Source organism: Morone saxatilis, unplaced genomic scaffold, assembly GCF_004916995.1.
Source record: "Morone saxatilis isolate NCDOM2014 unplaced genomic scaffold, NCSU_SB_2.0 Contig23, whole genome shotgun sequence".
NCBI lineage: Eukaryota > Metazoa > Chordata > Actinopteri > Moronidae > Morone > Morone saxatilis.
The window spans coordinates 8712967-8728140 of NW_023339796.1; the positions used below are offsets into that span (position 1 = coordinate 8712967).

Genomic DNA, 15174 nt, shown 5'->3' on the forward strand with positions numbered 1-15174 from the left:
GTGTGTGTTTGTGTGTGTGTAGCCATCAGTATGATAGATGCTCAATGTTTGTGAAAACATATTAGATTACTGTAAACAAACTCTGGTGCAGCTTTTGCCTCTCCTCCCTCTTCCTCCTCTCTGCTCTTTTGCACATTTGGACAGTGGGAGTGAAACTAGAAAACCAAGTGAACGGTGGTTATTTTCACGATGTACGTGCACCACTATGTACCCATTCTTTTTAATATGTACAAAACCATACATATTGTAACAGTTTGATACCAGATGGTACTGATAAAGAGGGGATAACGCAACAAAGGGTTTACTGACAAAGCGATAAGACTAAGTGTACTCAAACATGTCAGTATTCCGAGAAAATGTGGTTAATGCCAAAGGGTAATGTTGATAGACACTATTGTCTCTATTGTCAACACATAGCACACCAGAAATAGACGTATTATGTAATATAGGATCAGGACACAACTAGTAAGTCATGTTAAATGGCCAAAAAATTGACATCATAGACTGAAAAAAATGTTTTATATAAATAATGGGGCTTCCCCTGAAAAGTCAATGAATTGAATCATCCATCGAGAAGACCCCGAGTCGTCTCACATTTTGTCACTCTCAATCGCTGCGTCACTGTACACAAGGCGACAGCATGGCAGGCTATAAACTTTTCTCAAAAACAATGAGGGACTCCCACACACTGTCTGACTTACTTCAGAAAAATATGTATTTATTAAACAATGTTTCGGTCTATTTTTTCGGGTATAAATATTTTTTCAGCAGTAAGCCACACAGTCCCTTATTGTTTTCAAGTTGCACATGTCACACATTTTCTCAAAATGACCACAAAACTAACAGTGATGGAAGAAGAGAAAAGTACGGAAGGCAGAATGCCGGGCAGCAGATGCTCCAACGCTCTCTCTCTCTCTCTTTCTCTTCAGCGCTGAAGTTGGCTGAACTTCTTTTGAACCAGATGGTGGTACAACATCCTCTACTGCCGTCCACTGTGATTGACACTTCAGTTGACAGTGCTGTTAGCGGCCCAGCAGGAGAGACGCTCCGTGGTGAGCTGAACTATGAGTAGGAAATCTGATGTTTTCACATCAAAGAAAGACATTCAAACGTGAAGTACTCTAAAATATGAGACTCATAGCTGCATTTCCACCGCAGGAACTGCTGATAGAGGAGTTTAGTATGGCGCTGAACTGAAAAAAAAAGGAACAAATAGTCAAGTATTTGTATTGAACAGCCAAATCCAATTCAACTGACAAAATTCTGAGTCAGGTACAGCCCTAGTTTAACTCACATAAAACAGGAATGATGTCGAAAACTGATGATAACTGACCTTACTGACCTGTGTACTGGTGATTCACCAGGTCCAACCAATTATCCTCTTCAAGACACTCACACTAACCTGCGTGTCACCAAACCTGACATAATTCACACTGTAGGTCATTATCAATTCATCAAGTATTGGTCCTATTCTTTTCTCTCCATGACCAATCAGATAAACGTACTGCATTAACAGGCTGAAGGATTATCCCGTATGGATGTCAGCAAATCCCTTTGATCTTTTCATGCCATCCATTGTTAACGGCACATAAACCTCGCACAAACACAGATACATTTGGACACGTAGCAACACCTCCACACAAACAAATACTGAGAAAAAGAAAGACAGTTTCACAATGCAGCTAATAAAACATCACTAAAGAGTTCAGTTGCACAGAATCTCCCTCACAACAACTGAATTGATACTCAATGGGCTCAAAGGAATACCGGTCTTTTCCATCTAAAACAATCTCCATTGTGATTTTTATGGGGAAAACATATGCAAATCTGCAAAGCAGCTTTTTGTTTCAAGGTGGCCCTGAGGTGCAAAATATACAATTTCACAAACATAACAGAAATGATGACAAATGACTAAACAAACAAAAAAAAAGACAAATTAACACAATAAAAATTAGAAAACACAACGACAATGTGACAAGATATCGGATTGGATTCCTCAGAGGTCACAATAGAAGTAGAAAATAAGGAGCGCTCATTTTTCTTGTGTGCACCCTTATGGTCGCGCCTTTGTAGGCACTTACTTGTTTCCATCTGCACTCCCTCAGAGATTTATTATGAAAATACTCTTTTTTTCATTTATTTTTTGCTTATTTTTGAACATTTGCCAAACTCCCTATGCACCAACAGACCACCTACACCAATTCTTTGTGACATGTTGTTTTGTAGCAGGAGGCCTACTTTTTCTCTGTACCTCAACTAGGACTCTAACTGTGTCACCTCTCGTATTCTTCCACTTCTACCTCAATGCTTTAACACACAGAAAAACCCAACAAAGGCAACAAGAATGGACAGAAACATGACAACATGCACCGGGCTGCGCCAGCTCTACCATGGCGCCAGTCCTTGCTCCAGCTGTCATGGGTTCAAGTCCAACCTGTGGCCCTTTGCTGCGTGTCATCCCCTCTCTCTCTCTCCCCTCCTTTCCTGTCACTCTTCAGCTGTCACAATCAAAAGATTAAAGATTAAAGGCAATAAAAAGGCCAAAAAAATATTATAAAAAGCACTGGGCTGAATTTGTCTGGCGGACACAGAAACCTCCTATCTGTCTCTCTCTCTTCCTTCCTGGTCTACGTGGTGACATAAACCTGCATGTGCTGCTGCTGCTTGGCCACAAATCAAAACAGTCATCACGATCCACACTGCGAGTCCGCAGGGTTACAGTTGCAGGGAAGACCACAACAGATCCGTATATTTTGATTCTTTCGTGTTTTAAAATAATGTATTTTTTCATTCATAAATAAAATTAATCAATAAAAGACTATTTGGATGATGTACTGTATGAATAAAATGGAGAGCCTGCTGCCAAACAGGTACTATCTATGGAAATGTCATTCCTATCCTATATTCACTGCAGCTGCATTTTCTATTCTTTTTCATTCTGTGAAATGTTATCTATTTTATTTATTTGTTTCCTCACATTTTGTTTTGTTATACACTGAAGCGCTACAGTAGTCGTTTTTGTTTCCTCAACATCTCGTCTCCCTGTTTTCTATCTATCTGTCTGTGTGAGAAAAAAATAATCCAATACAGGGTGAGAGAGAGTGAGAGAGAAAATTAAGCTGAGGTGAAAAAGACATGGGTGAGATACTGAGGGAGAGTAAGCAGTGTGTGTGTGAGAGAGAGAACACAACAGTGTTTTGCCAGATGACAGCAGTGTGGAGGCAGTGTGTTTTGTCATTTATCATTTGGAGAGCTTGCTTGTTAGAGCACATACATCTTAATAGTCACTCTGAACCAGGAGAACCGAGATGAGAAGAGGCGTTTTATTACCCCGTCAAGACTACAAACACACACAGCACACAGTATAATGTGAGAGTGTACAGACAGACCTACGGTGCCAACGACACATTTATGATACACACACACACACACACACACACACCGGCATGCAGAAACAGATGCAAACACATCCACCAGTGGACAAACACACAGAACAGAAACACATAAACAATATGCACATGAACACATGTATGTATACGTGCAAACTCATCCACAGACATCAGCCGATTCTGGACGCTACGAGGGCCCAGAATTGGAAACATAGCAGCTAAGAGACATATCTGGTTTTAAATTAAAAAAGATTTTTCACACATTTAAATAATATGAGGATTAAAGAATATGGTAATTTTATTATTTTTCTTTATCCTGGTATCCATTTGTGGCATCACTGAGTTTGATCATTCGTGTCCACATGAACAAAGATACAGAGAAAATGACATATGCTCATACCAACAGGTCCTTTAGGACATATAAAAGTGTTTTCTAATCTTACGGTCCTGTTGGAAAGAGGAAATAAATCTGTCTTAGAAATCTGTTAGAAATCACTTTAATTTACTTTAATTTACAACTGTGTCATGATGTGACAACTCTATGGTTAAAGTTTGCTTAGATTGAGTCACAAACACTACTCGGTTAGGTTTAGGGAAAGATGGTGGATGGGGTTGAAATGACAACTCCAGGTTAGGGGAGCGCTGTCGCGAGTCTAGGTTTGGTTTGGGAATGTTTGCAGTCATTCTTACAATAAACAACATGGACTGACAGGAAACCGGAGCAAACAGCTTCCTCCCCTATTAAAGTTTGGTGACCCATCCATTTGTTCCTGTCTTATTTCCTACGGCCACGAGAGGGATTTGTCACTTGACCATATGTAGTTTTGGGGCACTTGGTGGAATGACTGACACCGTCTTTCATCTTGGGAGGAAAGTCTGAAACATGAACATGAAACATTTTTTTTTTTTTTTTTTGTTCTGTGCTGCATCAGTCAGTCATGAAACACCAGCTAAACAATCAACTCCATTCAAGCACAAAGTGACCACTTCTAAACAAGTCCTGAAGGTGTCCTTTTTAACCTCGTATCATGTTTCCTGAATCCACACAGTGTTGGTGAAGCTCTAATTCTGCCTTCTGCTGAACACATCACTAGATGAGGCTGCTGTTGATACAGTATCTCTGAGCAACAACACAGTGGCCCGGACTGGAAACACTGAGACAATTGAGGACGTGTCCTTTCACCTTTTGAAACGGGTGAGTTCCAGCTCATATTTCACTGGCTGAAAGCACAGACCTTGCTAATGCTCCTATTCTGTATTCAGTCTCTAAATGATGAGAATGGAGAACTCTGTTGAGGAGATAAATAAAGGTGGGAAAGAAGGAAAAAAGAAAGACAGAAAGAACACCCAATAAACAAAATTTCCAGATGGATTGAGGAAAAGACAGGCCAGTTAATTGGCTCGGAAAAATTAAATTATGCTGCCACACGTGGATGGAAACTAACACACACAGTGGAATGGTCCTGTGGAAAGAAGTGAATGGCAGTGAGGAAGGGAAGCAAGGCCATTTTAATGAAGTTATGGCAGCCATTATGTTGTCAAGAGCCCTTTGCCTGTGCGGCCGTGGCGTCGTCGGCTTCCTCGCTGTGTGGGAGTGAGTAGCAATGTGTTTCTGAAGGGAACGACCTTGTTTATTGGCTTGATTGAAAGCAGTGAAGAAAATAGGCTGTTTTCTTTCTCGTCGGACTGATTTTATTTCCTTACCTAATAAACACAGCGATAGGTGAGGAAACACTGGCGTGAGACATTCATTTTTGGCTATTTTACTCGAGCTTGAACTTATTTTCATAGTTTACCACATTCTACAGGGTCAAAAAGAATGTGAATAATGTGTGTTGGCACTACTTGATCCCAGGTACGGTTTATTTTGTGCACAAACCCTGAACCCTTGTCCTGTTATCTGGTGTATGCTGAACAGTACAATGTGAATATGCTAGTTTCTCGAACATAAAGCAGAAAAGACCCATCCCATGCTCACTAAATAACAATAAACACAGTTGAGTTTGTTATTTAATAAACATGAACTTTTAATCAACGATTCACTTTTGATTTTGTCATCATACGATTTTTGTTTTCATTAATACTTGTGAATGTTGGACTCAAACTCTAGTGTGTTTCTCATTTGCTTTGATCGTTTGCTTTGTTAAGGATGGTGGGAAAGCTTGTCAGTGGAAATCTAGTGCAACCAGACCGATACAGCTTGAAAAAGTTTTGGAGTCATTCAGCAGATGGTCACTATTGGTGCTGGTAACCATTTTAACACATCAGAAAGTGAAAGAGTTGAAATGAGAAATGCTGCAAGGTGCCTATTTTTCACAAACAAAAACACAGAGATTTCTAGGATTATAATCAAGTTTTCATTTTGTTTTTACATCCAAAATTTCCAAATTCCTGCTTTCTATGTATGACAACTATAGTATGGTTAAGTTTAGGGAAAGATCTTGGTTATGGTTCAAAGATAAAAAGCAAACACGGGCTCTGACAGGAGATCAGTCTCGTGCATGAAAGTCAGATGTTCTACACGCTCACCACACTCTTATTTCCTGCCCGGCGCACAACGCTTCCTGCACTGGCACTGAACGTTGCCATTGGATGGATCCATTTGGATCGTGAGGTGCAAAATCGCTCAATGTGAAAGTAATTCCAAAACGTAAAACAAAACATTTTCTTTCCCCGTTTCTATCAGTTATGAGTTCCAGTTGAAGTCGAAAGTAATAATGCTCGTAATATTTCTTAGTGCACTCTTTCTGAAACCAGATAAGATAAATAAACATATAAAGTGTAGTAAAACTCTGCATTGTAGTCTCATCCATGTAGTGCTCAGTCAGTCCCAATTTTCCAGACCAAGTGAACCAGCTACAGTTGTGAAAGACTTCCTTTTTTATACCTATTTTCCTGCATCCTCTTCACATAACACTGACACACTTTAAGTCACAGCACCAAGATAAACACATGAACAGAATTCAACTCATGTTCCCTGTTGAAAAAGATATTCTCTCTCTGTGTAGGAAATACAATTTACAGAAAGAAAATAGATACAAACTTAAGTCCTGCAGTACTGTACACGTCATCAATCTTCATGCTCATTTGTCAGCATTTCCTTATTTGTAATTTTAGATGAAATACCTTTTCAAAATAAACAACTGTTTTAAAAAAAATATGATCTGTAATTACATATGGCAGCATAAACGCATCAAACCACAAGCTTTTTCTGTTTTCTTTTACTTTTAAAACAATAACTGATGGCTCAACAAACTGATGATTGCACTATTTTAAGTTTTGTTTTAAAGTTTTATGTGTTTGACCAAAATATATAAATTATGTTTCTTGAGCTCCACTGACTGAGGGCATTGTTCTAAACCTAAGCAGCCCTCTTTAAACCCTCTATTAAAAATGTAGGAGACAGGTCATAAAACATGCTGTGCCACAAATTCACAGTTCACTGAGCACTGGGAAGGTGAAGGTCTAAGGAAGGAAGGGCCTCCCTGGATTCAACCCAGCATCAAAAAGAGGTTTTAACAGCATTTTCACATTCTTCCAGGAGGTGGTGGATGAGGTGAAATGGTTCAGGCTCTCGTGATGGTTTTCCCCTCAGGGGACACCCAAGTAAAGTTCAGGGTTACAAGAGACATGTCATTCCATTCAAATTACTCTATGAATAAAACAGGACTACACATCTCTGGATCCAAAGGGGGAAAAAAACTGTCTGAAAAATACGTCAAAGTGTGTCGTAACTTGAAAAAATGTGCGGAAAAAAAAGGAAGCTGCAATACTTAACCATTTACTCAATAGCAGAAGTAACTGGTTCATTATTTGTTACATTATTAGTAGAGGTGTTCTGGTACCGAGAACAGTTTAGGAAATTCCTCCGATACTGCCTGACATGCGTTATTGGCGAGTATGCCTGTCTGTGCACCGCTGTGATATCATTAATTACTTTTTAACACACATGTATCGGATCAATTCTCGGTATCGGCCGATAAGCAAAGTTCAGGTATCAGAATCTGTATCGGGAGAGCAAAAATGGTATCGAAGGTCAGCCTAGCTCCATCCAAGATGCCTGTCAGCACCTACAGTGCAGCCACCACACCTATACGAAATGTTTTCTGTATTTAACATGAAATAGAAAACAATTATTTACTGACCGTACCTAGCTTACGTAGCTAGCAGAACTCTGATCCTCAGAGAAAAACTTCATAAAGCTTCACACACGCTCCATCTCTGAAATAAACCTAGCTGATTCCTGGATTGACGCCAGTGGCTATCTAGACCGCTCAGAATACACAGCAATATGACAACTGTGCAGTTATCAGAAGGTGTGTTCTTTCTGTTTTTGAAGCTACCCACCTCCAGCCCCTGTGCAACGTTAATGTGGCCCTGCACCTGTGTTTATACTCATATCAACCCTCCATCCAACTCCTGGTCGGACAGCAAACAATCTGAGCAATAAAAAAATATTACATGTGAATTACTATTAAGTGTGACTTCTCAACACTGGTGTGTATGTAACTATCTGAAGTTTAAATCAAAATCTAAAGATTATTTTCTATAGTTTTAGAGTAAAAGCTGGTCAATCATTTTTCCATCTCTCCCAGGTGTCACATGCTTTAGACAGTGACTGAATGAATGACATACAAGCAGCCGAGATTACATCTCTAGAGTGAGATCTCAGACGCTACATGATAGATGGGCAGCTGAGCGATGCAGCGGGACCTCAGTATTGAGCCACTGCTTCTTCGCAGTACCTCGTACGTTTGAGAGCGGTAACTCTCCCTGGTCGTAATCCAGTCAGGGAAGACCAACATCACATTGCAGGAATGGCAACTTCAAGCTGTTTGAGGGGCATTTGGGTTGATCTGCTTGACTTGTGGCCACCTGAATGAGAGTGAGGAACTCCAAACTTCAATATAATAGTTCGAAAAACTACATAATTTATAGTTATTCGAACCATCAACATATATAAATAGGACTACATGACAGTTCCCCAAAAGTGAAGCCAAAACATCTCAACCGCCCCCGAGTCCAGCTTGTGATTGAGTCGGTTGTGGCTCGTAATTATGTCATCTGCGCAAGATGGAAGCAGCCATAGCCAGCCTATTTTGGCTTCATTCTTCTACAGTGGGAGGAAGTCTTTTATATGTCAATGATTGGCACAGTGAATAAGTTGGGTGACAGCAGGCTTTGAAGCTCAACCCTGCAAAGAGGTGGCAGCGGACAAGGTACAGCAGTAAAAGGGTAGAAAAAGGTGCAGCTTTTGAATTTGATCCTTTGATAATAAAACTTATAAGAGCAAATAACATTAATAGTAAGGACAGGTGGGAACATAATGGGTAGAATACGAGGGGGAAAATATACGAACATTACTCCTCCAAAAAGCTAATGATGCTCATGTTTACTGAATGCAAGAGTAGCAGGGATTGTTGAAGAAGTCCCTGACCCTGCATCGGCCCAGCACTGACCATTACCTGTGAAAGACCCCACTTTCAAGGTCACGTGCACTACGGCCTGGCATGCCGTGGCATTTCTCTGCTCAGTCATTATATTCATGTCCTGCTAGATGGGGACGTCTCAGGTGCATCCTGCTCCGAGTCTAGCATCCGTAGTTCATTACCATGTAAGAGGACAGTTAATTCTTGCTAATTACATTTGATTGGGAAAACCCCTGTAGAGCATCCAATTAAAACAAGGCCTGGAAAATAGTTTTTAACCTCCCACTGAGCTCTGTGCGAGTGCGCTCAAGCGTTCACGTCGTGTGTGTAGGAAGACGTGATTAATAGCAAGAATAAATAATAGGGTTCAAGCTTGAGAAGAATACACACACACACACACACACACACACACGTCAGCATAAACTGGCTACAAGTAGAAAATTGGCTATTAAAAACATTCAGATCAAAACGGAACACATTAGAGCTCATGTCACCGTCCAATGCAGACTAGATACAGTGGAACACCTGCTTTTAATTTGAGGTTGGTTCTACATCAAATAATTCACTGGTAACAGTGGGAAAAGCGATCCAATGCACAAAACTGAAATCTGTGAAAAAAGAAACGCACTCAAATAACACAAGAACACAAAAAGGCTTCAATCAGCAGCTTTTCTGGATTTAAACACGTGTCAAGCTTGTTCAAGAAGTTCATGCCGATCTGTATACGTCATAACATAAAACCATAATATAAAACATAATGGTTGCACTATTGATAGAGCATTGATCATGTGATCCTCCTAACACAATGACATAAAGTGTTTCACACCGAAACGATTTGTTTTTGAGGGTAGATGCCAAAGCTTGTAATAATCTGGGAGTAGCCTGTTAAATCAGTGGTTCTTAACATTTTTGGTGTCATGGACCCCAAATTGATATTGACATCAGGTTGATAAGATTGTTATTCCATAGCATACCATATTCAAATTGAGTGATTTGCCAAACCAGCTGTCCAAAAGCCAAATATATTCAGTTTATTATTATTCAGACAAATAAAACCAGCGAATATTCACATTTGAGGGAGCTACCAATTAGGAAAACAAATTAGTAGTAGATAAAATGTTCTTTCTATGGGTTCTTTTTTAAATCAACCATAAATCAGATGAAAGCAGAATTAATATGTTTGCAGTTTTCAATTAATGTCCCTAATTTTCCATTTTTCCTGAGAAAAGACGTGGCTTTTCAGCATTTCTTTTGGCATTATTTGTCAATACCTAGGTTACATTTTTGATGAACAGCTGATTTGCATATCCCACATGCCAGCTCACTCTAACACACAAAACACACAAACACACACAACCACACACATATGCAACTAGGATACAAACTGTGGATGCTAGCCACTCATACAGACAGCACCTGTCAGCTGGTGTTCTGGGACAGCCAAGGGCTTGTTTGTTTGTTTCTCTCTCTCTCTCTCTCTCTCTCTCTATCTCTGTGTGTGTGTGTGTGTGTGTGTGTACCTCTATCTAAGGTCTCTCTCTTTTTCCCTCAACGCCCCCTCACCTCTCCACCTGCTGTTCCTTCCTTCACTCCATCCCGCCTCTCTGTCTGTCTCACTTCATACCAACCATCATACCACCATCCATTAGATCTCCCTCTCTCTCTCTCTCTCTCTCTCTCTCTGCACCTGTGACTGAAAAACAGACTCGCTCAGTCTTTCTCTGCCTTCCTGCTCATTACAGCCTCCAGGCAGCCACTCCATCACAGAGAAAAGGCAGAGATAAGCTACAAGAGTACACCTGTGCCTGGTATGAATGCCAAATCCAGAGTCAGTGACAGCCAATTCCAGGCCAAATAATGGAATCAGCGAACCTCAGCTTCATACAAATCAACCTGACAGCTTTATCTCCCACTCCCAATTTCAAAGCACGTTACAAACCTCATTATCAAATGAGAAAAGCAATCACTAAAAAAAAAAAAAGAGAAAAATGTTGACACTGCTACAATGGTGCTCGCGAGGGATTAAGTTTACAAAGCTCATTTACAGATGGAACAGGTGGGAGAAAATAAGCAACATATTTTCATTTCATCAGCAAAGTGCTGCGAAGTCTTATCTGACAAAAGGAATATAAATCTGTTTTATCAAGCACTACATGCAGCATTAATATGCCTTATGTGAGGAGCAACTCCTCAATTAATGATCAGAATAAAGATGGCTGAATCAATTAATTCGCTGTGTAAATATAAATCGATATATTATCAAATGTACATGTCAAATCAAATCAGGTTTATTTGAAATGTATAGTTGAAATTTAGGTCGACAATATCAATGATACACAATGCAGCTGAAGCTCTCTAAGGCAAAGAAATGGAACAACCTCCAGAGACTTTCCAAACGTTGGGGGTAAAATAACAGCCGAAGGGGAAAAGTTGTAATCACACAATAGCAATTACAGAAATGGAACAGAGCGTTGGTATATTTCCTTTTACTCATCAAACATCAGAGCACCTTAGAGAGAAATCTGTGTGAGATAACCAGAGCTGTGCCTGACCATTAGCCTTTCTCTCATTGTTTATTATGGATTACTGAATTTATCATTAAAAATCCAGAATCTATAAATATGAAAATGTTGTTAATTTCTACTTGTAGAAGTTGCACAGTTGACAGATATGACTTGGAACAAGAAGAAAAACATATTTTTGAGTGGAGAGGAACTTTAAGTTAAGTCAAACTAATTCAAAAAGTCAGTTGCAGTAGTTAACATGGCTAACTGTGGAGCCACGTTTTGTGTTCTTTGTGAACTTGGACTTGAAAATAAATATTAAAGGAATTGTTTGACATCTTTGTAAATCCACATTTTCTTGCCCAGACTTAAACAACAATATCAATATCACTCTTACCCAGCAGCTGGTTTGCTTAGGTTGGAGTGGAGATTGGAAACTAGCCTGGCTCTGTCCAAAAGTTAACAAAATCCACCTTGCAGCACTTCTTAAAGTCATTAATCAACATGTTATATCGTTAGTTTCATATTTAACTGACAGATAGTTGTGTAGATTTTCTCATCTAACACACAAGGCAATAGGTATATTTCCCAAACTGTCAAACTGTTTCTTTAAAGCTGAATAAAAGCAGGTTTTTTTTTGCCTCAGTGGTATCAGGATGAGTTGATCAGAGAGATCAGCGGTCAAAGCTACTCTGGCTAATGTGAAATAAAGACAGCAGGAGTTATTTCCTCCTGCCTGAGCTTTATTATCTGTAAGTATTAATGACAGAGAGCTGGGGAGAGAGATGATGTGTGTGTGAGTGTGTGTGTGTGTGTGTGTGTGTGCGTCTCTGTGTGATAACGTTTGTGTCCAGTATGTAATTATAGATTTAGTAAACCCGGGGCTTAGTGCGACTCAATCAACCTCTGATTTGTTGGGTGGGTGGATACTGATGATAATGAGATGTGTGTGGTCGTGATGTCCGTGTGTGTGTGTGCTCCACCTTTTTGTACTGTATCACAAGAGTACGTGTGTCACTGCCATAATACATATGCATGGGTGTGTGTGTGTGCATGTGCATGTGTGCTAGTTCATTAGAAAGGTTTTCGCTGATGAAGGCAATTCATACCATGATAAAAAAGTCCAGACTCCCATGGTTCATTTCTAGTGATGATGTATAGATTTTTGTCTCAATACACAAAGAGGATTATGGGATTTATATCTATCGTAACAGTGTTTCAAATTGTAAAACACTAGAGAAATAACTGAAGAAATAGAAAAACTGCCAACTATGCCTCTATACCCTCAAAAAAATGTAGCACAGTCAAGTGAAACATCTACACAAGATGTCTACAATCTGCCTTCACATTGCTCTAAGCATCTTAATTTATTATTTCAACTTCTGTGTTCTTAGAAATGTTAAATCTTCCAAAGAAATCTTTGAAAGCTGTGGTGAGTACCCGAGCTGCTGTGTGCATTTCTGTAGACATGTGCTTATACGTGTCCGACTGCATGAATCTCTGCTAATAGCTCCGCTGTGAGTCTATAAGGTTGAAATACCACAGTGTAAATCGTTGACATTAAATCCATTTTATGTTGCGGACTGACCCGGAAAAACAAAATTATGGCTACACTTGCTCTCCCGCTAATTGGAATGAGACTGGAGATGCATTTATTTACTGAATATAAAATAGTGCTTTCCAGCTTCGAGCCCCAATCAAGGTCTCAGCTCCCCTATTAATTACACTAATCAATGATGTGCAAATCCTCCATTATCGGGCATACAGTATGTACAGGCCATAACAACAAACACAGCGAGCCATGTGGATAAACAAATCTACCAAATAGGTCATCGGAAAAGGTGATTAAGATAGAAAGTGATCAAAATAGAAAAGTCACATTTCAAGCTCACTCATGCAGATTCATAAGACTTAATAAAGATATAATGAGCTGGAGTTTACAGCACAGAATAGAAGCAGGATAACGGTGGTTTAAAATGACCCAAGAGCTCAAAAACAATGTACTCAAAGTCAGAGACACAAGGGAAAACCCTCTTTGTGTCCATTTGGATTCACTTTGAACAGTAATAAGCATTAAAAACATGTTATCCCAGAGCACAGATATCTCCTTTACCAATTACTGAACAGATGGAGCAGAAAAGTCTGCAAACATCTGCTCCAGCCCGATATGTGCCGACTGTTGCCTGGCTAACATTAGCTTGCTGGCCACATGACAGGGACAGACTCGATAAAGTAAAATGGCCCCCTGCTGCGTCCTTTATTCTCAAAACCACTGTCACCAACCACAGCACAAGAGCCCAGATGACTTTCTAGAGTCTTCTTTTTTCATTCTGTCACTCGTGGATGTGAACGTTAAATGTAGAGAGAGATAACCAGAGGCAGCTAGCCACACCTGAAATCGGTAGACTCCTGCCGTCACAACAGTTCGGTAAACTTACAGGACTGTTGTGACTCAAGACAACTAATGTAGCCAGCCAGCTATCTTCTATGTTACTCTAGACACATTTTTAACAGTACTTGGAAATGATGCGATAGTGGGAACATTATAACTCACCAAGGCCGGGCGGGTTCTCAGGGCACGGTGGCAGTGGTTTCGGGGAAGGTGTCTGATTGGTCTCGGGCTGCACACTCGGCACCAGCTGCTCGCCTGTGGCCAGGTAGCTGGCTAACGTTGCGTTTGGCCTGGAAAGGTTGTAATAGTAAAAATGATGTCCATTCCCTGCTGCTCCGCTGACGTTATTCCTGGATCCGTTGCGACCGTTGTTGAAGCGGCTGAAGAGGTCGAAGCGCTGCGTGTAGACGTCGAAGTACAGGATCATCATGATGAGGAAGTGGAGCAGGCAGAGCAGCAGGACGCCTTTACAGATGCGCTCCAGAGTCCGGCCCAACATCAGCCGGGTCATGGCCGAGGAAGATGACCGTCCTGCGACGGCCAGCCACGACAACGCTGGCGCGGCTACAGGCATGCGCTCACCCAGACGGCCATATTGGCAATATCAGCTGCTATTAGATCTCTTAAAAGGACATGTGGTAAACTGACACTCGACTATCTGACTTCTCATGGGATCATTAATAAAGATGGGGAGGCTATGAGGTCAGCTTCACCTACAGTCTGAGTTGCCAGCTTGTTTCTGTTGTGTCCACAGATTCCCTGCATGACAAAAGTACTAAAATGTTTTGATCAGCATTAATCCCTGGGTGAGATGAACCTTGATCTAATGTACTTAACTACAGATATACCAAATGATAAATTCAGTGTAATCTAAGACATAAGGCCCCGATTTCAGATAAAACTTTGCTGATATGGGCATGACACTATCCAAGTGTCAAGTTGCTGCTGCAGCCATGTGGTATGCCAAAGTTAAAAGCCAGGCCAATTAGTCCAAGGACTGGCGTTTTTTAACCTCCGAATAATACCCAATCCCAGTGATGGCACAGAATTGGAAGCTGCCAACTAACATTCATCAGTATAGAGTAGAGGATCAGCTGATGTTTCAGTTGAGTTGTCCTCTTCTTATGGCATCAGGTCAGTCAGACTCACAGAATTTGTCGGTTGGTGATCAATCTCCAACACTCAGATACTCAAAATACTGTCTCCTTTGCTGGTAGTCTTAAACGTGGAATTTTGTCGGGCACCTGAAGGAAAAGAAAAGACAAAGACGATTTAATTACAGTGATTTATCAAATGTTTAACTAAAGCGATGGCTGTGTGCTGGTAAACAGTGTTAATTTTTTCAATGCTCCCTAGAACCAATGCAGAAGAAGTGCTATTAATCATAGCTGTGCATGCATTTTTTTTCAGTGCAGTAACTTATTGCATTACTCGCTGCATAAAATCAAACTGAACATTGA

General features: G+C 40.4%; 1 protein-coding gene across 1 annotated transcript in view; it reads right to left on the reverse strand.

The window, feature by feature from the left end:
- Nucleotides 1–14952, reverse strand: part of b4galt2 (UDP-Gal:betaGlcNAc beta 1,4- galactosyltransferase, polypeptide 2) — a gene marked incomplete in the record, with an annotated part of 149192 nt that extends 134240 nt beyond the window's left edge. Inside the window, 1 exon segment of the mRNA XM_035671515.1 lies at nucleotides 13877–14952. Coding sequence (XP_035527408.1) covers nucleotides 13877–14288 — 412 coding nt within the window.
- Nucleotides 14953–15174: the final 222 nt, after the last annotated feature.